The 26,033-nt window shown below is 36.8% G+C and overlaps 1 protein-coding gene across 1 annotated transcript; it reads left to right on the top strand.

The window, feature by feature from the left end:
- The first annotated feature begins 516 nt into the window (after window positions 1-516).
- Window positions 517-24,062, top strand: LOC121416319 (fibrillin-2-like). Its single transcript, XM_041609872.1, has 21 exons — window positions 517-1,934; window positions 7,776-7,812; window positions 8,274-8,378; window positions 9,326-9,466; window positions 9,909-10,016; window positions 10,797-10,946; window positions 11,534-11,641; window positions 12,398-12,544; window positions 13,112-13,234; window positions 14,279-14,398; window positions 15,128-15,253; window positions 15,386-15,451; window positions 15,895-16,015; window positions 16,753-17,003; window positions 17,598-17,823; window positions 18,197-18,375; window positions 18,912-18,968; window positions 19,698-19,742; window positions 20,189-20,380; window positions 22,276-22,386; window positions 23,339-24,062. The coding sequence occupies exons 1-21, from the start codon at window positions 1,839-1,841 to the stop codon at window positions 23,455-23,457; spliced, it is 2,628 nt and encodes an 875-aa protein (XP_041465806.1). The 5' UTR covers window positions 517-1,838; the 3' UTR covers window positions 23,458-24,062.
- Window positions 24,063-26,033: the final 1,971 nt, after the last annotated feature.

The raw sequence follows: 26,033 nt of genomic DNA, 5'->3' as shown, positions 1-26,033 counted from the left end.
GATAATAATTGCCCAGAATATGATATATATATTTACCAACATACATTACCCGACACAATGGACAGTTGCCCAACGTTTTAAGTGTGTATGAAAAAAAAATGTCTACCAACTCCAATTCGAGTCCTAAAAATAATTCACCTTACTCGAATAAATAATTTCGATATGAATTGTTGGTGTGCTCCCGAACAGGGATCAAGCAGGGTTTCCAATTACTGAGCTCTTCTGCTGGTGGTGACTCTATATCTGACTGATAGTGCAGAGCTGAGATGACTTCATTGCAAAATTATCCATGACGAGATTTTATCATTATTTTCAGGTTTTATTTTTCAACCATTACTACTGAGTTTGTATTATGAGACTAATATTGTGAAGATAGAATTGCAGTGCGGAGCCGAACAAAAACAAAACAAACAAAAAACCCATTAAAATGCTCACTTGGACAATATAGAGTCTGTTCGTGTAGACTAAGTTCCACCTGTCAAGCTCAATTACAATGTACCTCGCGAAAAGCATGAGGCCGTCTACATCATGAAAACGGTGGTAGGAGGAATATATACATCAAAAGGAGAAGAGAAGTAACATTTAATTGGGACATCTGCTATGATAGCGAGTTACTTAGGTCACAAGGTCGAGGTCGAATCTGAGGGCAGAGACATTATAGTCTTTTTTCCTATCTTGTCTACTAGGCCTTACTGAAGAAAATAAATATGAAGTTTACCACCTGTAGCCCCTGTAGACGTAAGATCAACAGATGCTCGGAAAATCGTACGTAGTTCCACCAGTCAAAGCCAAATACCAGCGAAGTGTTTGTATATATGAACTGTGGTACAGGATTTTGGAATAGGGAGTCTACATCATTGTTCACTCTCCATATGATCCTACCTCCTTGCTTGGTGCCTTATTCTTTTGATTAACGTTGTGGAATCCTTTGCAAATATGGTGGACCCATCAGAAAAGAACCAACAAGGAGTATAGATAAAACCTGAATCGGAATGAACTCGTGGGGGAATCTCACGCATCTGTCCATGATACTAGACAGAGCTGAGTGTGGCCAAGTCGATATCCTTGGTGTGACATCGAAACGTCATCGGTGGTCATTGGTGGATGTCTTCACAAACTGCTTTTGATGACAGCACCAATTGCACCACCTGTACACATTCTATATGAAGTCACCTCGTCTTAACTCCTTGTATTTGCTGCGCTTGTGAAACAGGGTATTGTTGTCATCTTTTTTTGTGTGTGTGTATCAGTGGGATCACGTGAGTTTTCTTTTGTTTCTTAGAACATTCGGACGAATCTGCGAAAGTTGTCGTTTTGTTAGATGTCTCTTTTCATTTCTTGGCTCAGAAACATGTTCAATATGTGTTACCCTTGACCTGAATAGAGGATCTTCTTGGAGATGTAACCAAAAGAAGGGGGAAAATGTGCCGGAATCTCCTTATAATTTGGATACTCTCACTTCTCTAAGTAACAATCAGTCGAACATGGACCTGGATTAATACATATAACTTCTATCACAATTTCTCGTTTAATTCGGAAAATGAAATAATTCATAAAGAATAAACAATCACTGATAATTTCAGTCCATAAATATAGCTGTTTTAGGTCTTTAGGTACCCGAATCCTTACACCGACGCTGACGGGACAGTTCTTAGATTATTTATATTTTGTTGAGAGGCCTACTAAATAACATCACTTTAATTGAGCTGAGTGTACGGTAACACCCATAAAACTCGAGACTGGAAATTTGTGGAAGAATATTATCATTCCTGATCTTACTGGTGGAGTGTGGAACAAATTTGGATAGAATATCAACAAGAAACTAGTTTCTGTGGACAATGAATATGACAGCGTTAAAAAGAGGATGTGTGTTTTCTGTATTACTTGTTATATGTGTCATCGGAGGGTCATCTGCAAGACGGAAACAAAAACAGGTAAGAGAATTTCCGCCGGTATGTTAATAGACAAGATTACTCGGCTAATTAGCGACACACTCTTTCAGCTGTTTAGCATGTTTAGTGTCTACAATAGGCCTACATGAATGAAATGTTGTACAACGACTAGATTGTCACGAAAGACTTCGTAATGAAAGATCGAATATTATAGGCCTTGATCCACTATGCCCCATACTGTGGTTATATACTATTTTCGGCCACTGAAGTCCTAAATCATATCGCTATTATCCCCTGGATTCGGTGCTTGTGTTGGGTTGTGCTAATGTTAATGGACCATGCAATGTTGGCCCCGAAATGTGACTGAACATGAGTTGATCAAGCTTGGTTTGGAATCAAGATGCACTGAAGTACTTGGGGTGCTGGGGTGACCCGCGGGGGGGGGGGGATTGAAGAGGCTTTCCCTCGCCGAGCATCAACGAATGCCGACCCGTAGGCTATTAACCCCTTGAGACGTTGCCATAGCGATTAAAACCCAAAGATGATTGTTGGATCTAGAATCTAGATTATATCAAAACTTGAAGGGCAATGCCCTCAGTTATATGTTCATTTTTTAATAGTTATCCAGTAATTTAAAATCCATAGCAGCAAAGAAAAACAACCAGAACCAACTTTTGAGTTTGTTCCAGAGTTTGTATCTTCAGAGCAATTTAAAATTGGGGTGCTAGGCATACTCGACCATGGAGTCCTAAAAAAAATCGACCTGACAGCTAGACACGCATGCATATAGACTTTATTCATTAGCTTTTTACTTCTGGTTCGACTCCGAGATTCAAACTCCCAAAAGGACTTATAACCGCTCACCCCGAACACCAAGTTCAAATTGCCTCTATGCATTCAACATGTGTTACATTACTTAATACGTTGTTTGATGTGAAACTGCTGTGCAGGCGATTTTTTTTCTATGAAAACCTCAATCCACTGTGGTCTGTCAACTGGAGTTGTGTTTAGTTTACATGTTTTCAAGTGAAGGTTTACTCTTGCTCCATGCTGCAGCATGATATAAACAAAATAGGCCTATATTCTATTTGGTGACTTTACTACTAATAAAATATGCAATTTCCTTTTTGAAAAAAGTTATTTATAATACAAGTTATGACAGTAATTACGGAAGATATTCTATGTACTTGAAGTTCTCTTTTCCAAAAGAGCTACTCCACATAAGAGTATACAGGCACGGTGTACAAGTTGGAGGGGGGGGGGGCAACTGAGAATGGGATCACCTGTGCCCCCGATAGAACTAGATTCGCACCTGTTCGAGTATATAATTGGAAGCATATTCACCCCTTTCCTCCAAGTTTATAGTCAACTTGAACATCGTAATATTGAGCGAGAAAAATCTCTTTATTTAAGTAATCAATAAACTTGTTTCCCATCAAATGAAGCCATTTTCACGGGGAACATCCAAACCCAACCTTCCCTGCTGGAAAGAACACAGTGTCCCACAGTGTGTTCACAGTGTGTTCACATAGTCGACTCTGTGAAGATGTGATTCACAATTTTAAAAGGCTCCAATTTAGCAGTGTGAAGATGATTTCACACGGTGTTTCACACTGTGGGACACTGTGTTCTTTACGGCAGGGTTAATTGATCTGGTCCACTGTGCAACTATCCAATTTTTTTGTTTCCTCCATAACCATTGTTATTTTTTTACACTTTCTCTGAATTTGACAAGGAATTCGACATTTGAATTCTTCCTCCATAATGAAATCGTCTTTCGATCCAATCAAATTTTTCTTTTTTAAAGAGGACATGACGCATAATTGTGTTGGATGCTAAGACTCCTCCGTCAGCACATTGAGGGGATGACTCATTTATCTTTCTATCAATGACCACATGGATAAAACTATACCTTAAAGAATACTCCGGGCTGAAAATATTTATATATAACAAATAGAGTAAAATTCACAAAGCCAAATGCTGAAAATAGCGAAGTTATTGAACTTTAAACTTTAGCAATACGTTTTGGAAATAATTACAAACACGTCGTCATGAATATTCATTAGGTGAGTTGTTGATGTCACATTCCCACTTTCACTTTTCTTATGTTATTACATGAAATCATATTGTTTCAATTTTTCATTCATGTTTGAATGAAAATTATGTCTCCATTGTAATGAAATATGTTGCAGCAGATAATATATAATGCACTAAATCAGCTGTCATTCAATTTTTTGTTTTCTAGTTCAACCTACAACCTACAAAAGAACACGTGGGTATATGAAATCATCGGGGCCCGTTGCAGAAAGAGTTGCAATCAAAATCATGCGCAACTTGATTTTCAACCAATCAACAGCGCGCATTTTAGACTTGCGATTGATTTTTTGACTTGCGTTTAAACGCAACTCTTTCTGCAACGGGCCCCAGTTTACTTATTGAATATTCATGACACATGCCTGGAGCTGTTTCAAATGTTAAAATGCATAACTTTGTTATTCCTTGTCCGATTTTCATCAACTTTTCAGTGTTTTGTTAGTCTAATTTTTCTTTATCTGTTCAAATCATATTATTTTCAGCCTGGAGTACCCCTTTGAGTGCCCATAATTTTTAATAACAGTAGGTAATGATTCGTTTCTATATAGTTGAGAGGGGTGGATAATAAAAATTGGGATTTACTTTTACACTTTTACACTACAAGCACAAGTGAAATTCCCGTCAAGAATTAAAAATGTACATTGTTTTAATGAGCAGGAATGGCAAACTGGTGCTTAATTAATTTTCTAAAAATGGCCTTTAAGGGCTGATCTCAATCAAATTAGAATTGAAATAATCCTTAGAGGTAGATTTCATTAAATCATCGCCAATTACGAATTAATGTTTTCGATTCGGGGAAAGCTGAGAAACGTCAGGGTCAGAACACCCGCCTTCCAAATGAACATGTATATGAATATGAAAAGAATGAATAAATGAAAATAGATTGTACAGATAAATGAATAAATTAGTAAAGAAAAGGGAATAAAATGAATAATAAAAAATGAATGAATTTCTAACTGAACAAAATAATAATGAATCATTTCCCGATGGATATCTTAGCCGCAGATCTAACAAACACCAGTCTCATTTACAGACGCAAAAACTGAATACTTTCACTTGAAAGCGAGTGAATATAATATCTTATTATTTATTTATCTATTCCCCTGTCCTATTTAATTATAATGTTGTGACAATGAATCAACTGGCTTTTATTAAACAATCATCATGTTCATGATTCAGGACTCAGAATTATAGTCTTCCATCCCCGATCCATCCAATCTTTCGATTGTACCTTCACAGCAAAAACTGTGGTGTTAACCGGTGTACATAGAGGACCACACCAGTTATTTTACACCGGTGTTAAATTGGTGGTGTTAGTTTTACACCTATAGGTGTTATTACAACATCTATGGTTGTTACATTTACACTCTTTGGTGTTATGTTCAATCTCTATGGTGTAATTTTAACACCTCAGGGTGTGATACTCTATTAACACCAACTGGTGTCAATTTTAACACCACAGTTTTTACAGTGTTCATTTGTTTCCCCATGACCAGGGTCATGCCTGTTGTTATAAGCTAGTGAAATCATGCAGTTTGAATGACTGAAAGTATAATCTGTCATTGAAAACAAACCTTTAAAGATTGGGCACAGGAAGTCCCCGGTTAACCTAGAACTGTTAATTAACAAGTCTCTAATGCGAACCATCTGAAAACACTTTCTCTGTATTTGGAAATGACCTTGGCTGTTGCTTTTAATTCTATAGCAGGGGCGGATCCAGGAGGGGGCCGAGCCGGCCCCGGCCCCCCCTATTTTTTGACAACCTGCAGAAAAAGTGTACTCTTTACCTTGATAGAAACTACGAAAAACAGAAAGAAAAGTAAGAAAGAGGTATTTTACCCATGATGTGTAATTTACAGCCTCGTAAGGGCCGGCCCGACCCCGAAAGGAAACCAAAAAAAGGTGAGGGGAAGAATTGGAAAATAGACTTGATATAAAATTTTTCGCTCGCGCTTCGCGCTCGCATTGCCTGTGTAATGAATCCCATTCAAGAGGGTTAAATGACACTAATATATAACAAATATATATACATGTACAATATACAATATATCCAGTTCTGATATCAATTTGCACACATTTTTTTAGCTCGCACATCAAGCTTTCATTATTTTGTTTGATTTACACAAATTGTTGATGTGTATCAAAAGGTTCAGCTCGCGCTGCGCGCTCGTATTGTTTGATTTGTGAGAAACCTATGCTCTTTGGAAATTCTTACCAAAATTTGTCAAAATGCTCCTTTATCTCGCATTTAATTGTTTGAGACACACAGCTTGTTTATTTAAATAAAAACGCGCTAAGACTGTTCATTTTTTTCAGGTCGGAATATCAGAAATTTTGAACTCGCGCTTCGCACTCTCATTATTTGATTGGTGATACTTGTGTCCTCTTCATTAATCACTAAACAAGTTCCTAATTGAGTCACTTTTCACGTTATACCATGGTCACATTTGTTCTACGGCGGCCGTACGGCGAGTCGAAAACAGCCGTTTTATCAATTTTGATTCAAACCACCTATATGTAGTTGGACAAAAAATGTTAAAACGGCTGTTTTCGACTCGCCGTACGGCCGCCGTAGAACAAATGTGACCATGGCATTACTATATGATAAAATTTCGGCTCGCGCTTCGCGCTCGCATTGTTTAGTTGGATACTTATCTTTGTTCATGATTATAAAAACTGCTCTGAATATTCAGTTCTAAGGATATAAAATATCAAAGATTTTTAGCTCGCGCTTCGCGCTCGCATTATATATTAAGACCACATGAGATACCGTATATTGTTTATAGCAATGAAAATTAACATATAATTAAAACTTCAGTCTTTAGTTAGTACTACCCCCTGAAAAACCAACAAAAAAGCCAGATTGTAGCGGCCAATCGAGAAATATGTTGATCAAAATATTTTTCGGCCCCCCTATTGGCGAAAGCTGGATCCGCCCCTGTATAGTTATATCTTTCACCGTTGTCATAGAATTTGCTAACAGTTTGATCAAGGCCTACATTTTTTTACAGTACGTGTCCCGTCTCCTGGTTTCAAGGCGGTATATAGATACAAGTTATAGGCTGAAATATATTTCGCAGCATTGTTAACGAAATTCGACCAAAGTATTGAATTAAAAAAAACAAGCAACAAATAAATGAGATTCAAATTCAATATTAGAGAAATGACTTTTGAGAAATTTATGGTAATTCAAATTAAACTATATTTCTTTGTAATATAGAGATAAATCTAGTTGCAACTGTCTTAGTTTTACCAAAGAGCTATAGCTCTATGCATGGTTTTACCTTCATTGATAAGAATAAATCCCATTTTCACGTATTTCTTAATGAAAACAACCATATCTTTGATAACGAATTTCGTTAGAACAGCCATTGCACATTTAAAAAAAATATTTATGTGATTCATGTATTTTCAATCAACTATTTCAAATCAGTATCTACTAATCATTGGTAAAAAACATCAGTTTGGTTTTATGACAGGAAGATCCTGTCCTCCATACTTCCTCTTAACTTCGGTAAACACCCAAGGTTTATTAACATGATTAAGTTGTTAATTGTATGTGTTTTTATATTGAGTACATACATGATATAGGTAACTGTAAAAATAACTTCTCGTGCATTGTTACCTAATGAATCGCAATACATTTATATAAATTGAAGTCGAACACCTATTCGTGCATGAATGAAACAAGTAAGAGGGTGGTACTTGCAGAGAAAAGGTGCTTCAAATTAATGTTAAAAGGTATTCCTTTTGTATTCATTGATTTCTCTTTGATCTTTTCTTACAAAGACCAGACCAAGCCCAGCAAGAGTTGATGAGCCATCAGGTAAACTGCCATTTGGTCTAATTCATTGTTTTTAAGACACTATCCGTCCACATTGTCCAATCTCATTTCTTCTACAACCAGTTCGTCTTCGGTCTAATGGCATTAGAGCATGAACAACATCGTCAATTTTCCAGTACATAGGCATATCCATGTTACCCAAATCAGGGAATTTCAAAAGACCCTGGTAATGATCAAGTGGGTTTAAACGTAGGCATATATTTATCATGTATATTGTGGTTATATAAATGTGGATATGCTTATGGGTATGGGTGTGGGCGATTAATAATATAAATATTTCGAACGAAACATGATTAAAACTATAAGTCGTCATGTCAGTATGTATTTCTTTGACGAATCTTGAACAGGCTTATACACCTACCTGCTACCACGTCTACTGAACCTTTGTTTGTTTTTAACTTTTAACCATTGTAACACCTGTGCCCTTTCTATGTTTCTCTTAGATTCATGCCAAATTACATGCGATAGAAATGAGCATGTGAACACGTCTTTATGCAGGTGTGAATGTGACGAGGGGTTCAGACGTTCCAGATATCAAAGATGCGAAGGTATATTTTTGTCAGTGGCGGCACCAAGAGTTTTAAGTTATGCCGAGCACTACAAAAAAAGACAGGGTTGGGTGGGTGTCGACGCCACTGACGCCACTTGAGGGCGGCGGGGGGGGGGGGTGGGGAGGAGGGGGTATTGCCCTACCATGTCTGAAACCTTGGTATACCGCCACTGATCCGCACGACACTGTGCTAGATTGTAACCACGACCATGATGACATCATTGCTAGTTTTATATCTATATTTGCCCTTCTTATTCATGCATTGTTCTATACGTTGTTGCCATGATTCTGTCCATCTAGCTTCTTCCCATCCTCTTCCTCCTTCCTTTGTGAGGGACATCATCATCATCCCCCGCTTTCGAAGAAATTTAGTGTCTTCCCTCCCCACGTCTCTTGTGGTTGTAAGGCTCACCCTTTTGAATGTTTTGAATGGAGTTATCCATCTTTCTTGCGTGGGTTTTGACATTGACTGGTTATTACGTGGGTTAATCTCCTCACCTCACAGACCTTGTCTCATCCGCTTTTATGAGATAAACATGACTTCTATAATGTCATAATTCCATTGATAGGAGCTTGGACTATACGGGTTCGGGGCTGAAACAGGGAGACGCAGTGGTGATGGGGTAGATGCAGGGAGGAGAGATGGGGAAGTGGAATACGATGAACTTGATAAGAAGGGGAAGGGTGGGTGGGAATGGCAGAGAGGATTATTTGAGGGGAGTGGAAATGGTGGGACTGGATGTAAGTTGTAGCGGTGTCTATACAACTTCGGTGGGCATTCCATTTCAGATACCAATCGTGAAACTTTGACAATATTAAATTAATCTTTAGGCATATATTATGTTAAGTATCTACATTACGTAACCGTGTTATGAAATAAACATTTCAATTTTTATACACTTGTTTTTTCTTTCCATTTTACACTCTTCCCCTTCAATATTATAGATATTAATGAGTGCAGAGAGCACCCTCGACGTTGCAAAGGAACATGTACCAATAATCCTGGTTCTTTTGAATGTAGATGTCGCCATGGATACGTTCTTCATACTAACGGCTGGGATTGTTATTTAGCTCCAAAACCATTATGTAAGTTAAAACTCAGAGTCAGCTTACCTTCAAAATGATAATGATAATAACATGGTTATCTTAATGATAACTTTTCCACAAGATAAAAAGCCTAACCGCATATCATTATTAGCTCGAGATGCCGCCTCTCATAATTAGTGCATTCAAGGAATCAGTCTTGGGGAAAATGTAAAGTTATTAATCTATTTGACTAGTTATTCGTGTATTTCAACCATGAATCAATAATCAGTCATTTATTCAATTCAACCTTTGCTTTCATTCTTCCATGTAAATATTTATTTGTTGATTGGTTGATTATTAAAAGAACGGATTAACATCAGAAGCACCACCACCACCATCATCGGTGTTATCATCTTGATTTTAGGCTGCTTGTATTAAGAGCAAACTAGGTTGGAATGAAACAAAAATAACTTCTTAACATCCCTTTTTTTAAAATCTTCAGTATGTTCAGGTTTGGCTTGCTATGATAACTCCAGACTAGATATCAATAGATGCGAATGTAGCTGCGGCCATGGAATGAGGTATAATTTCATCACAGAAATTTGCGAAGGTGAGACCCCCCGGTTTATTGTGAAATGATGTCAAATGATCGACAGGTGCCATTATTTAAAATTTATGCAACCCACCCGCCCCTTTGAAATAGTTCCATATTTGAATAATAACAATTATTCATATGTCTTTCCTACGATATATAAAGCGCTTTAAGATGCCATCCCTGCAGCGTAGAACATGTATATAAAAAGATTTACAAATTACCATTAATTGACAGTTTTGTTTTAAGTCCAGTTCATACATGATCTGATGTCAGACAAAGTACGTCTTCACGTTTTGTTTTAAAGTTTTTTTTTTTAGTTGTTGAGTATACATTATTGAATTGAATTGAATTATACCACCCAAAAGCGATCTATATAGTTTTCCTAGTTCCCAAAAGATATGAAATTATGTTTAGGATGCATGATCTTCGCCACCACAATCATCTCCACCATCGTCTTTACCACCACCATCACCATTACCACCACCACCACCACCACCACCACCACCACCACTACCACCACCACCACCATCATCACCATTACCACCACCACTATCACCACCACTACCACCACCACCATCATCATCATCACCACCATCACCACCACCATCATCATCATCATCATCATCATCATCATCATCACCACCACCACCATCATCATCACCACCACCACCACCACCATCATCATCACCACCACCATCATCATCATCATCGTCATCATCGTCATCATCATCATTATCATCATTATCATCATCATCATTATCAGGAATTAAATCTACATTTCTTCTCTCTTTGAAGATATCAATGAGTGTGCTGAGGGTCTGAATAGCTGTGAGCAAGGTTGTATCAACACCCATAGGAGTTATATATGTTACTGTCACGCGGATTATCTCATTAACCAAGATAATAGAACATGCTCTCGACTCCCTGCTAAACCAGAATCGCTCCGTGAGTTAAAGACCCATTTTTCTTGTACATTTATGATATAAATTCATTTGTAAACAATACTGAAAATAAGAAGGGAACATGAAGCCATGAATCACGTTGGAGTGTTTTCACATCATGCGTACTGGTTATGAGGGCTGAATAAAGAAATTCGAAAAAAAATATTTTCTAGTGATGTTTTTTTGCAAGATTGTTACAACAAAAACAAAAGAACGTGTCTTCATCACACAATATAAAATTAATACAATATTATTTTATAAAGTCGATAGGAGAATATGAAAAATGACATTGCATGTTCAGAAAATACTTGATGGTATCCGAACTCATTACTAAGCTAGTTGTGACGTTTTTTCCTCAAACGCTGAATAATACGGTCTAAGTATATCTTTGTTTTATATTTTTTCTGGTAATGTTGGTTCTTAAAGGCACTTATTTTTAAAGAAAACCATTATTGGCAGTTGCTTTCCCGCAGTGAAATTAATCGCTCTTGAATTATCAATGAATGAAAGCTTGTTGGGTGCCAAGATTATGTCACAATGATAAGATTTGAATTTTATTATTGATTTTCTACAATATGCTTTTTTTAATAGCTTGTGATGGAATGCAATGTTTGTTTGGAATATCGCTCGATAGATATCACTGTGAATGCATATGTGAAGAAGGTTTTTACTACCATGAACGCCGAGGAACTTGTGAGGGTAAGTCCTTTAACAGTGACAATTCCACAAATAAAAAATATGAATATAATGCCAACATCATGTTTAATGATAGTCCTAATGATAGTCCTAATCCATGTTCATAGGAATATATTTTGAATAATTTGTTGACCTTACATTACTTTATAATGGCTGAATTTTCATGAAGAGATGATGCCCATTATGATAACATATATTTTTTTACATTTCATGGTCAACTCATAATGATCATGGGTTTTTATATGGCATGATTACTTCCTCACCAATATAGAAATGAACTTCAGAGAGATTGAGGAAAGGAGGGAGGAAGGGATAGAGGGAGAGAGACGGGTGGGAGAGAGGGAGAAAAAGGAGAAGGGGGGGGGGGGGGGTAGGTGCCGATAGAAGAGGAATTCAATTCAATTGTTTTGATGCATGTAGACTATGCTTGGTCTTTTTGGACTGTACGGTTTCATTATGCATCATTTGCTTTTCTTTTACCTTTTAATTTTAATAACTATATAGCCTTTTATCTTATCTCCTTCTTCCATTGGGGCCTATAACTCACAAGCTTTGCTTTCAACTTAGGTCCCTCCATTTTTCACTGATTTAAATTCTTATTGCGTATAAATTTTGTCTCAAGAACCATTTATTTCAACTGAAGATAATTATGTCATACTCATGTCAAGCATGTAAATGTCTGTATATGAATAATGGAAAATAAACTGAAACTAATCTGAAACTGAAATTAACAAAATACATACCTTCATATTTCTACAGATATAGATGAATGCCTAGAATACGATGATTGGTGCGATGGTCCATGTGTTAACGAACCCCATGGCTCCTACACATGTTCGTGTCCTAGTGGTCAGGACCTTGATAAAGATGGATGGACCTGCAAGGATATAGAACCGCCTCCTAAAGGTATATGTGAACGGATAGCCGAACCGATATATGCCATTCAAAATAACGGTTTAACCCATTCCCTTCTGGAACCGGGTGATCTCTGTCATGTCTGTAGGACTTAAAGAACTCAGCAATCCAGATATTAAATTTGATCGGTCGGGAGTCGGGTTGGTTGATGTGACGGAGGCACAAGCATTTTGATTCTTGAGAAAAGATCAACAAACGATCTATCTTATACTTCTGAATTTTAAGCCTTGTACCTCTTACTATTTTTTGCAAGAAATGCAACATAAGTACACACATGCATGTATTTGTGGGATAATTACTTCATGGCATGATTTTGGCTCCACCTAAACCAAACATGCCAAAGTAGATATATTTCTGCTGAAAGGCTGATGTCATTTCAATGTCTGTTCAGCAATATTTAGACGAAGAAACTTTACAAAATTCTGTATGCTTATTTGTAGTAATCGTTATGAATAATATAAATATTCTGAAGAAAAGTCGTATCAGCAGTCATCCTCATTAATGAACTAATATAGAGATGTATAAATAATTGAATCGTTTATTGAACCCCCTAATTAGGAGCCATCTTGGATGACTGTACGGATCAACATTTCATGTGCAAGAGCAGAATGCAATGTATGCCAGACGAACTGGTGTGTGATGGATATGGCGATTGCGGTGACCGCTCCGATGAGAAAGACTGTAAGTATACGACATCGACGAGGACGACCATTATTGACGAATGAGTAGATGATACCAGTGATAATTACGATGACCTCGACGAGTAGGATGATGATAAGGAGGTTAATATCATACTGATGAAATGGATATCGGTGACGCTATGATGGTGATATTGTGATGAACATCATGACAATGTTGACAAGGATGATAATGATGACACTATCATAGCAACTATCATGAAAGGGATACGACTATAGGGCAATGATGAGGAGGAGGATGGAGCTATGATAACGCTATGAATACGATGATGACAAGGATGATGATGGGGCTATAATGACGCTAACCATAAGGGAAGGTTCGAAGATTTTAGGCCTAAAAATGTTTTTTTGCTCTCATAATTAAGGCCAAATGTGAAAATTTGATCCGTCGGTCGGTTTTCTTGTTGTCTTTATTTTTTAACCTTTGCTTTTGCCCCTACAGATAAAATCACGTTTGGGATGATTTATTCATGCAGTCATTTTGTCAAGACACATATTAAAGTGCTTTGAATAAAAATTTTAGCAACTTCTTCACCCAAAATCTGACATTTTCTCACAAAAACACTTCATTTGAATATTTTGGGTGTACTAAAAAATGTGACCGTGTTTTCTCTTTCAGCGATCAGATAGGGGCGACACAACGGTGTTTGAAGGTCTTATAATGTTACACGTCACGTGACAAATCGTGGGATCAGATGGACCTGCTGAAACACATGCGTGCAGTCGATAGAAAATCAATCATATTTATGTTTTTATAACAATTTCGACACCACCACTTGAATTCATTGGCAAAATTGACGAACGAAATTGATAAAAGACGTTCCAGTTTTATAACGAAGTTATTGATATTTCAGTGTGATTAGTTGCATTAAAACTTATTATTGCATAAGTGTGCATCAAAATATGGTTAAAACGATCGGATTTAATCCTTTTCGTCGTGAGGTTTGACTGTGTTATGGTGTGTGTGCGTTGGAAGTCCCATTTTATTAATAGCTAATTATGTTTGGTCGATTTTTAAACTTAACAGGCAAACAATCGTGCAATTCTCAGGATTTTCCATGTGCCAATGGAGAAAAATGCATCCACAGAGATTCAGCCTGTGATTCAACTAACGACTGCGGTGATTGGTCAGACGAGCTAGAGTGTGGTAAGTGTCAACCAATCGGCACAATCCTTTTATCATTATATTCTACATCATTTTCTATAGGTTCTGAAACTTTTACAAAAATTCAATTATCTTTACCTTTCTGCGCTCTAAATGCAAGATTCGTAAAGATAAAATATGAAATTGAAATCAATTTCAAGTTGATATTGTAAGATTTCTTAAATTTTAGATTTGTTACTTCCTCTTTGTCCTGATACGAATGACAATTTTCATTTGATTTGCAATAACTTTTGTGAGAGTTGGTGTGTTCAACTGTTGAAACAGATATCTAGCTATAGAATTAAGCTAATCATTACCATAATTGTAATCACGATCCTCATCCTCATCATCATAATCATCCTCATCATCATTATCATCAAAATCATCAGCATCATCATCTTTATCATCTTTATCATCATCATCATCATCATAACTGTCTTTTCAGCACCATCATCATCACCATTATCATCATCATCATCACCATCATCATCACCAACATCATCACCATCATCATCATCATCATCACCAACATCATCATCATCACCATCATCATCATCATCACCATCATCATCATCATCATCATCGTAATCACCAACATCATCATCATCATCATCACCATCATCATCATCTTTATCACCATCATCACCATCATCGTCATCATCACCATCACCACCACCACCACCGTTGTCGTAGTGTCATCATCACTCTCATTTGTTGTTTTTTATCATTTAGGATGTCGAGATGAGAGGGATGAATGCAGTGCTTGGCAGTTCCGAGGAGAATGTGAAAGCAACCCTGGTTGGATGAACTGGCATTGTCGTATGAGCTGTGGACAATGTACAGAGGGGGATGGAACCCGTAAGTTAACCCAATCTTTACACTTGAATATTTATTCTTATTCTTTATGATCAAGATAAAAATCACCATATACACAGACATAAACTTATCTTTTAATTGTAAATCTTTTCTTTTCACCCTTGTAAATTAAAGCTAATGGAACACTATCAGAGGAAACAGAGACTGGAGCTTACTTTATCAGAAATTCAGCACAATATTGTAAGTATGAGATATAAATATCATGAGACAGGGGTAGATAAAAAGAGCAAGTATTTTTTTAACAAGAATAAGAAGAAAGTTTATTACAATGATCCTATAATTCTTATATCAACTAGTACTAGTGCACTAACGATTTTAGATTGTGCTTTTGAAAACAGATCCATGAATCTAATCTTATACCCATCTTCTAAGGGTTTCTTAATGCCTATATTGTGTTCATATCAGCTATCACACACCAGAAAAAATGAATGTGGATTAAGAAGCCGCCCTTGATTAACCCTTTATTGTCATCTCAAACTCTTTGCGAATGAAAATAGGGTATATTATTCAGATTTTTTATTTATTTATTTTATTTTATTTTTTCTATTTATTTCTTTTGGGGGGAGGGGGAGAAAATAAGAAATCCTAACCTTTTCATGTTTTACTTTGTTGTTGATATTCAGCTACGTATCTTCAGTATACGAGACGTAATAAGGGCGATCGACATGGTTCTGCACTCAACTCATGGCGATGTGATCATGTAGGTCCAGTGCCTGCACATGTAAGGGTCAACATGGGTCTAAGGTTAGTATCACAGGTCAGAGATCAAAGGTCAAAGGTCCGTTGCAAAAAGAGTTGCAATCAAACGCATCTCTAAAAATCATGCACAACTTCATTTTCAACCAATCAACAGCGCGCATTTTGGACTTACGATTGATTTTTTGACTTGCGTTTAAACGCAACTCTTTCTGCAACGGGCCCCAGATGTAAATGAACGCGGGTCAGAATTCCATCAGTCATCGAAAAGCAAACAGCATTTCATGTGTGAATATTCTGATCTGCTGTTCGGTTGAAAATAATATTCGTGTCCATTCCAAATTTATGATCTGAAACCAGTGGCGGACCGTGACCCGAGGAGACAAAGCATTGGAGGGGCACTGCATTGTTCTCTTACAATGCAGTGCATTGTAAGAGAACAATGCTGTGCCCCTCCAATGCTTTGTTTCCTCCAGGTCACGGTCCGCCACTGTCTGAAACAGATTACATTAATGTACCATTACAAATGAAATATGACAATATACAGGGGTGGTGCTACAAGGGGAAGCCCCCATGATTTTTTTGTTCAAGTATTAAAAAAAGGGAGACGAGGGGGATAAAGAAGCCAAAAAGGAACAAATTGAAGAGTGAAGAAAGAACCCAAGAAAGAAGTTCATAAAAATGAGCTATTAATTTTTTTTGAGCAATTACAACATTTAGATTATTTACGCAGACAGTCAAATTATGATTCATAAATTGGTAATTTCATGTTTCCCCCTTTGCAGTCCCTTCTATCAGAAGTACACGAACGCTTACGCAATCCCAATAGTGGCGTCATCACGTGTGTCTGACGCTGCAATCAAACGTGCATGTTACGTCGTACGCGTCATGTTGGCAGATCGGAGAGACCTCAGGCAAGAGATGTATAAGAAATTCATGCGTGTCGCCATCTTAGCAGAGAATGAACTCACCATTCATTTGCCTGAACACTCGCATCTCGATGAAAGTTATAACGATCGTATTCGATCATTAGGAGGTAAGGGCGCTATTCATTTAAATGACGATTAGACGTTGAGCATATCACCAGTCCAGTATTATTACGATCCTGTCTGAGTGTGATCTCCCTCACCTTTTTTTTTTTTGGGGGGGGGGGCTCGGTATACTATGGGAGGTTGATAAAGCTTCCTGGGATCATCCAAAAAATTGTTAGTACTTGACCATCTCTGCAGGTTTATTATCAAATTAGAATGAATTTTGTAGGATGCTTTTGAACTCAAACCTGTGTGTGAGTTTTGAAAAATAAATGACTCCATTTTGTCATGGGCATTTTAAAATTAAAAAAACCCGTCTGTCTGTCAGAACTTATTAAATTTGTTGATTATCTGTCTATTGACTTGAATGGAATGTAGGGGCCTATTGGTAATTATTCTTATCTATCACTATGCATTCTTCTATGCCCAAAAATATTTTCCCCTCTTCTAATCCAAAGAGCGGAATAGAAATATATAAACATTATTTTGACTGTTTTTGTTTCATTTTTTCCTCATTATTTAATTTCTAACGTTTTTGCAGAAGAATTTTTCCTTATTTAATAAATATAACAATGCTCCCAATAATTAATTCCACACAGGTACATTATATATCCCCCTTGCGTCAGCTGCTGAGGAGAATCTATTATGTCGTGACAGTGACCGGTGGTTTGATGAGGATACATTAGTTCATTCACTTGCACATAGCATCTTAAAGATAGGTCTTGCGTCAGACAGGGTGTTTAGTCGTAAGCTTGGCGCAGCCTACTACCATGCACGACGGGAACATCTCTGGGCTAATTCACGCTCTGACGACTCTATGGATGAGTGAGTTATGTCCGTTGCATTATACCTTGACGTAGGGATCAATTCGAGTGCGTTATACCTGCGCTAATCTACGAAATTCATGCGTTATTATGTAAACATGACGAGATAATCTTGCTTTTGACTTATCAAATATTATAGTTTATGTTAATAATAACTTGGCAAGATCTGTCCACCAAGGAGACGTATCTCTCCAAGTTGACAATGACAAAAAACTGTTTATGAGTGGACTTGGCATTTCACCAAGTCGACATACAACCCTGTGGGGTCGAATCGGCCAGATAGTGTCTTGCAGAGTGATTTTGTAATTCTTATCAGCTTCTTTGGGTAATGAAGTATAAGTTCGACATGATTTCTAATGGTTTTTTTTAATCAGGTACTTTGCCGACGGAGTTCAGAGTTACTTCAATGTGTTAGCACCGTATAGATATGGAGTTCATACAGGAGTAGACAGGAGAGAGAAATTAGCTAGATATGATCACGCCCTCTATAAGGTCATGTTAGAAGTCTTCCCATGTCAAAATAAGATGATAGATCGCTGTAGTTTTAATCCAGGTAAGGAAAATCAGTCAATATTCATTTCATATTATATTCACATACTCCCAAATAAGTTATATTGTAATAAGAATATGTATATTTCATTTTATAATGTTTATAAGGTTCTGATACCATGTCTCTTTCAGTAATTTGATGGTTTTCCCCCTTTCTTATAGATCCCAAGCTTTTTCTAATGTTTACCAACATCAACAGTCTAATATGATATAAAGTGCTACCACTGGGTTTCAAAGTAATATGAATCGTATAATCATATATTTTGGTTACCATTCATTACGATAATTTTCAAGCGAAACCTCACGAGCATGCAGCAAACTATAAACCACGAAAAGTTATACCTGTTGGATCGTGTGATAATTGATAGATATTTATGTCGAATTTCTAAAAACAATATAATTCTCATTTCTTGGTTAGATGTATACTTTTGCGAGTACGTGACCTATATCTTATCTCTTCAACCGTATATACACAATGGTTATTGTTTTTTAATGAATTAAACAATCAATCAAGGTTTTATTTCCTTTTATTTTTTTCAGAATCTTTATCTGAGATGGACCAATTATTTGTGAATTGCCAGATAGATGAACCAGAAGGTATAATGTTTCCCCTAGTGTTTATTAGCACGTAAAGTATGCACTGTTAGTTAAATTTTACTCAAATGAACGCTCTAGTGCAACATTAATTTTATAAAAGTATGCTGTACAAGCCAGGTTGTAAATATTGTACCAAACATGCAGATAGTTAATGAAATCTACTAAAATGCAACTATATTGCATATTTTATTTACAGAATATCGTTATTACAGCAGTAGATCCCTCTTTAGATATTCAGCTTTCTTTACTCTTCATCCCTTAACTCCCATTTCACTACATGAAAATCATAGCGAGGGAGGAGGTGGGGCTGGGGGTTCAAATTAAATCATAATTTTTGTGATAATATGGATGTATTTTTATTTGATCAACATGAATGATAGGATAATTATACTTGTACTTGCGTGACTTATTTTTATACTCGAAATAATGGGATTCTTATTGAAGTGTGGTTTTGAGAGATCTATATCTAATTATTAGTAACTAAAATATTTTTGCACAAAAATAAATAAATACGAAATAACGACATACCAGCTTCACTCAAAAGCTGCTCATTACAGAATACAGTTTACGAGTTTACGGTTATTTCCCATTTTAAGTGTTCGAAATAAAAGCACTGATCTTTCACAAAAATTATTTGGCTAGTTCTTCCTGAATGTATTTATTTTATCAGTTTATATCACGTAATATATAGGGATAATGATAAGAAATTCTTATTTTTATTCTCTACAGAACCAGAAGTGACAGACACACCTACCACAGCGGCACCACAATCTCGTATGTTTACCATTCATTGATTTTACTTTTAGTTTTGGTATATTACTGCAATGAATAAAAAGTAGGATTAATCCCGGTAGGACTTATTCATTTATTAATATGGCGGCTTAGCTACAGCCGGGGTAATAATATGATATCAAGTATCAAAGCGCAGTTGAGTATATGCACATTATAGTAACTGCGCTATATAAATGGACATATTATTTACAATAATGGTATGAGATGGGGGATGGGGGGTCCTCTCTTGGTGAGTTGTGCTCTCTTTGTGACTAAAGTTAATGATAATTCTCCTTAACAATAAGCCTTCACAAAATGATAACGATGATTCCTGTTTAAAGTGCTATATACATTCCATAGAAACACATACATGTAAAGACGGTCAATGAAATATATGGACCTCTAAAAATTATAAAATCTTGATATTATTCTCTATTCTGCTAATACAGAGTGTGTAGATAAAAATGAAGATTGTGCAGCTTGGGCGGAGAGGGGTGAGTGTACTGCAAACAAGCGGTACATGAAGAAGAATTGTCGGTTAAGCTGTGGAGTGTGCACCCGACCAGAACCTGAACCTGAGGTAGACGTGGTTCCACAAGAACCAGATCCTCCTACTCATCCCATAGATGTACCACATAGAGGTAAGAAAAATACTGATAGTGATGATGATGATGTTGCTGCAGATAATAATAATCATCATCATCATCGTCATAATATTATTATTAATAATAATTATAATGATAATGATGATAATAATTTTAATGATAATAATGATGATAATAATAACAATAACAATAATAATAATAATAGATTCAAGATTCAAGATATATTTTATTCAATTTAGCAGCTACGAAGGCTGAATTGACATTGAATTTACAATAATAATAATTATTATATTAATAATAATAGTAATAATAATGATACTAATAATAATGGTAGAAGATCTCAAATAAGGTTATGATAGGAAATTCGAACCCTTTGTAAGCTACATTCCAGCAATCCCGTGTCCGCTTGTTAAACGCTTAAAACCGCGCCACCAATGTTTGTGCTACGTTTAATCACCGCCCGTGCAAAGCTGGCGAAGCAGCGGTTGTCCAGCGTTTAAGATCTTTGCGTTGGCCTAGCGGACCCAAACGTCCACGGACTTACGTCTAGTGGTGCAAATCTTTGACTTGTTGGAGCGGTGATGAAATTTGCCGGAGAGGAGCTCAAAACTTTTGGAGCGGTATAGGGGGACCATTAGCGGTGGCCGAGCGTATATACAGACGTTGCCTTAACGGGGCCAACTTATGTTAAACGGTGGTGAACGGCAACGAGCGGGGATGATTTTTTTTCACCGCTCCAGGAACGCTCCAGCAAGTTCTGGCGGTGTGACCGAGCCTTTAATAATCAGTTTTAGCAAGGAAGTTAATTGGCTACAGCGAGAAATTGGTTCGTCGCACCATACTGAGATTTGAATTAGATGGCCAATCATCGATTACGTAACATTCCTAATTAAATAACCTTGTCAAATCTGCGCGTAATTTTTTATGCCTATACTTTACCACGATATGAAGTGTCCAATTTTCTTTACGCCCTGTGTGTGTCTGGCGCAGTTATCTAATTTGTTTTGCTGATGAGTTGTCAGGAACAAAATTACGTTAATTATACCTCGCGGAGATATCCTCCAAATATGGTCATCCTCCCAAGAGCGACTATTAAATGATATTTTCTATCAAATTTAATGAAATAATGATCATCTGAAGGAAAATTCATATAATGCCCTCTTGAAGAAAACCGTATGGTTTATTTGGCACTTTATTTTTCAAGTGTGCAGAAATGACATACTCGCTCAAACACTGCCCTACAGCAAACCAATTATAAGAATAATCTCCTTTGTAAAGAAATAGAAAAGAAAATGAATGATTTTTTGCGGAGGTAATTAAGGTCATCGTGATTTAAAAAAAACAATAAGCATTTGGGTGATCACCATGTTGACGTCAAAGAAATAATTATATTTACAATATTGTGATAATAAATCTTGTAAAGTTATTATTCGGATAATACTTACTTTGATGGCAGAGATGTGATGGTAGCGATGAGGCTGGGAATGAATATGATGGTGGTGAAGATGATGATGATGGTGGTGATGATGATAATGATGATGATGATGATGATGGTGGTGGTGATTACGATGATGATGATGATGATGGTGACGATGAGGATGATGAGGATGATGATGATGATGGTGGTGGTGGTGGTGGTGATGGTGATGATGATAATGATGGTAATGATGGTGATGATGATGATGATGATAATAATGATGATAATGATGGTAATGATGGCGATGATAATGATGGTGATAATGATGATGATGATAATGATGATGGTGATGATGATGATGATGATAGTGATGATGACAACGACGGTAATGATGATGATAGTAACGATGATAACAGAATCATGAACATGATGAATCTGACTAGACATGCTAGAAGTCTGATATTGATCCCCACCAACCATCTTACCAACCCGTTTTGATTATTTAATCTGATAGTATGTGAAGATCAAGAGGGTCATTGTCAAGACTGGGCTAGACGAGGAGAATGTGAGATTAACCCAACATGGATGAGACCAAACTGTAGAAGATCATGTAACGCGTGTGATGGTAAGATGTCATTCACTCTACTCCCTCTGTCAGTGGCGTACCTACGATTTTCCACAGGGGAGGGGGGCACATTTCAACCACAAATAAAGGATTTCGTACCAGAAAATAAATTGACAAGCAACAAATAAGGTCTTCAACCAAAAATAGGGATTTCGTACCAGAAAAAAAGTCTTCAAGTTCAAAAGAACGGGCCAGGGATCAGTTGTGACTCGTCAGGGGGGGGGGGCAGGGATACGTCCCTTGCATGGGTTGTGACTCGTCATGGGGGCAGGCTACCCCCTCTGCCCCCGTAGGTACGCTAGTGCCCTCCCTCTCTCAAAAGCATGACAGATTTAAATAGTTTATGTCTGGGCGCATACACGTGAAAAAGCATAACACGGATTGTATAATGCCCAGGAATTAATATCGATAACGATCTCGAGAAATTGGTCTGAACTGAGTTCCGCCTAGCTCATTATCTATCTCGTAAGGGATTCTCTTTATTTCTTCATATTGCGTATAGGACACTTATGGAAACTATTTTAAAACATAGCGTTACAGATACATTAAAGATGCAATGCACACTTATCAGGGTATGACACAGAAAGTAGTTGGCGTTTATTGCCGCTTAGAAAATGTCATTATACATGTAAAGATTTTTTTTTTCTTAAAATATATTTACGTCACATAAATTTCAGTATGCAGACATGTACTGGCATATCTATAAGCCATCAAAAGAAACAGTTTTGTATACATTTCGATTAGCAAAAATAGTCATAGGTACATCATTGCGTCTTTCCCGTCAAAAATTGATTTACAAGCGGCAGAAAGATAAAACAGTCATTACCCCATTCACACCCACCCTTTGACGCCATTTTTCTTTTTGTTTTGATACTTTATATCTACTAGCCCCCTTTATAAATTTATTAATTCAGTTGTTTACTCACTTTCATTTATTTATTTCCCTTGTTAGATGATCCTAATTGTTATGACAGTAGCAACAACTGTGCTGAATGGGCGTCTGACGGAGAATGCGGTAAAAATGAAAGTTATATGACAACCCACTGCAGAATGAGCTGTGGTTTATGCTGAGCAGCTAACTACATTCCAGAAAGTACTTCTAAATCATGGAAAGGGAATGTTCATTTCACATTATTTAGGGACTAACACGACGGTTACTCAGGAGGACAGTGGGGAGTTCAACGAAGCACGATGAATTCTACAACACAGAAAATCTATTGCCAAATACCCTTCTTGACAATGATAAACCAAGAAATCTTTGTCGAAAAATGATGAATCAATGCAGCAGTTTCGTCCTGGACTCTGGACAAACGGCATATTTGCAATATTTCGCCATCTCCGAAACTTAGGACGAAACTGTTGTTCCGGTTCACCAATTTTCGACAAAGACCTCCCAGCTGTTCATTGTCATTACACAGGCATTTTCAGTACATTTAATGTGTTCTTGAATCTGTTATTCACCGCATTAGCGAGAAATCCCTACTAGCTCAAAAGGGAACGCGAATCCAAACGAATAGTCCGTCTGCGCATAACCGAATATTCGAGCGCATTCCATCTTAACGTATTTCATGACATGGATCAATTAAAGTACAGCGGAGACAATTATTCTCTGTTAAATCCCTGCGATGACACTGTGTGCCATGTGGGTATAATGTTGGTTGGTGCGATGATCCAGGGGGAGGGGTCAAATATATTGCTGTAAACATGCGTTACCAAATTATTTCCAAACACCCCCTAAACGAGTTTTTTATCCGTGTGCAAAATAACCCCCTAAAAAGTTTTTGTCGGCCTTATTTACACATTTTGGCTCCTAAACAAGTTGTCGCTAGAATATGACCCCGGGGAAAAAGCTTGTGGAAAAGACATACCCTAAACATGTTTGGCGAGTCTTAAACAAAGAACTTTTGGAAAAAAATACCATAAATACGTTTGACCCCGCGATTGACCATCGACCAATCTTTCAAAACCACTTTTTTTAAAATCGGTGTTTTGATATACTAGTACCCTTAACGAGTGCACCCGCGGCTCGCGTCCTGTCCAAAACTGAAAAAAACCCACCCCTTTCAACGCTTTTTTTTGCCACGCAGGTGTACAAGAATATATTTGACTGCCCCCCCCCCCCGGGTGACGATATGCTCACCAGGATTCACATGCCGTCTTCCAACCTTTTTTTTTTTTCAGAAAGAAATACCCTTATCATGGTGGTGTCGATGTCTATGGATAGGACCTTTAATTTCATGCGCAGATGGACATCCTAAGTCTCTACAAATGTAATTTAGATAAAAGCACCTCTTTTCAACGCAGAAGACTGACTAATGCTCAAAACAAGTTTGGATTTAAATTTTGAAAGTTTCAGCCCATACGAGTATTTTTAATGAGTTCCCCCAAAAAAATGTTTTTTGTTTTATGACTCTTTGATGTGAAAAATATAATGTCCGTATTTTTTTTTTTGGGGGGGCGAGAAATTGCTCGTTAGTGAAATGTGACAACTTTGTCACCAGAAATGCCAGAGCTTTGGCCCCATAAAATTTATATAAATTAGAAATCTTCTTATGTGTTTTCTATAGACTTGAGAGTAATATCACAATCGTGATATTTATTGCCTCGTCAACTTTGGAGAGCAGTGGCCTCGTGCTTTAGTGGTCTTAGTGGTCAAGATATTAAATTTCAATGCAGTTTCTAAATTATTTTGAGCGCCAAAGCACTGATAAATCTGGCATTGACAATCTGAGATATTTTGGGCACCCACAGTTGATCACTATATGGAACGATGTGTTTGTAAAAATATCCAGATATCATATTGATATCTTCATTACAAATTTTACCAACTTTAAATGATGATTATGTATGACTGGTGATAGTTGAGAGAGTTCTCATTAAGTTCTGTCAATGTCTAGGCCTATACGTAAACAGTATAATTTTATCGTAACTTTCAACACTAATAGATGACATTTAATGAGCTGTATAGTCCCAATATACAAAGTAAAGAAGAAAGAAAGGTTCCCGGGGAAATATATGCATCACAGTGTACAGTTTTTATGTAAGCAACAAAAAGAGAAAAAATACCTGAATTTCCGGATACCATAATTAGGATCTTTAGCTTTTTACAGTGAGAATATTATTTTGAAAATATCCAGGAAAGATAAATATATCTGTTAAGAATTAAAAACAATAACTTTAAAAGGTAGACATAACTTGTCCTTGTGAAGAAGTATATATGCAATTTTAGATCTCAATGGATATGAATAAAACAAATATTGGTGAAATAGACTTTTTCGTACAGATTTGTACATTTATTCCTTATTTTGTGTGATTTCTTTTTTTTAATTTGTTGGGCAACACCTGGCTTAATCCACTGCAAAAACTCCGGTGTTGATTTAACACCAGCTCGAAATCTATATGTCCACATCAGAGAAGTATTGAAATAACACCAGCTTGGAATCAAACCGATGCTGTTTTAATACTAATTGGTGTTGTATAAACGCCTAATGTTAGACCAAAACGAAATTGATGTCGTTTAACACTTCTCTGGTGTGGACATACATAGATTCCGGGCTGGTGTAAAATAAACACCGGCGTTTTTGCAGTATATGCAAAAATGAATTCAAAGTGTTTTGGGAATAGGTAAGGTGTAAAATGAATTTATA

Source organism: Lytechinus variegatus, chromosome 5 (assembly GCF_018143015.1).
Source record: "Lytechinus variegatus isolate NC3 chromosome 5, Lvar_3.0, whole genome shotgun sequence".
Lineage (NCBI taxonomy): Eukaryota > Metazoa > Echinodermata > Echinoidea > Temnopleuroida > Toxopneustidae > Lytechinus > Lytechinus variegatus.
This window is presented reverse-complemented; position numbering and strand designations above follow the sequence as displayed.

What these genes read in the sequence shown, in the direction of transcription:
- LOC121416319 (XM_041609872.1), top strand. Translation starts at nt 1,839, where the DNA reads ATGAATATGACAGCGTTAAAAAGAGGATGTGTGTTTTCTGTATTACTT. An exon ending in CAAGACGGAAACAAAAACAG is followed by an intron (nt 1,935 to 7,775) that starts GTAAGAGAATTT and finishes TTTCTTACAAAG; the next exon opens with ACCAGACCAAGCCCAGCAAG. An exon ending in TGCTAAACCAGAATCGCTCC is followed by an intron (nt 10,947 to 11,533) that starts GTGAGTTAAAGA and finishes TTTTTTTAATAG; the next exon opens with CTTGTGATGGAATGCAATGT.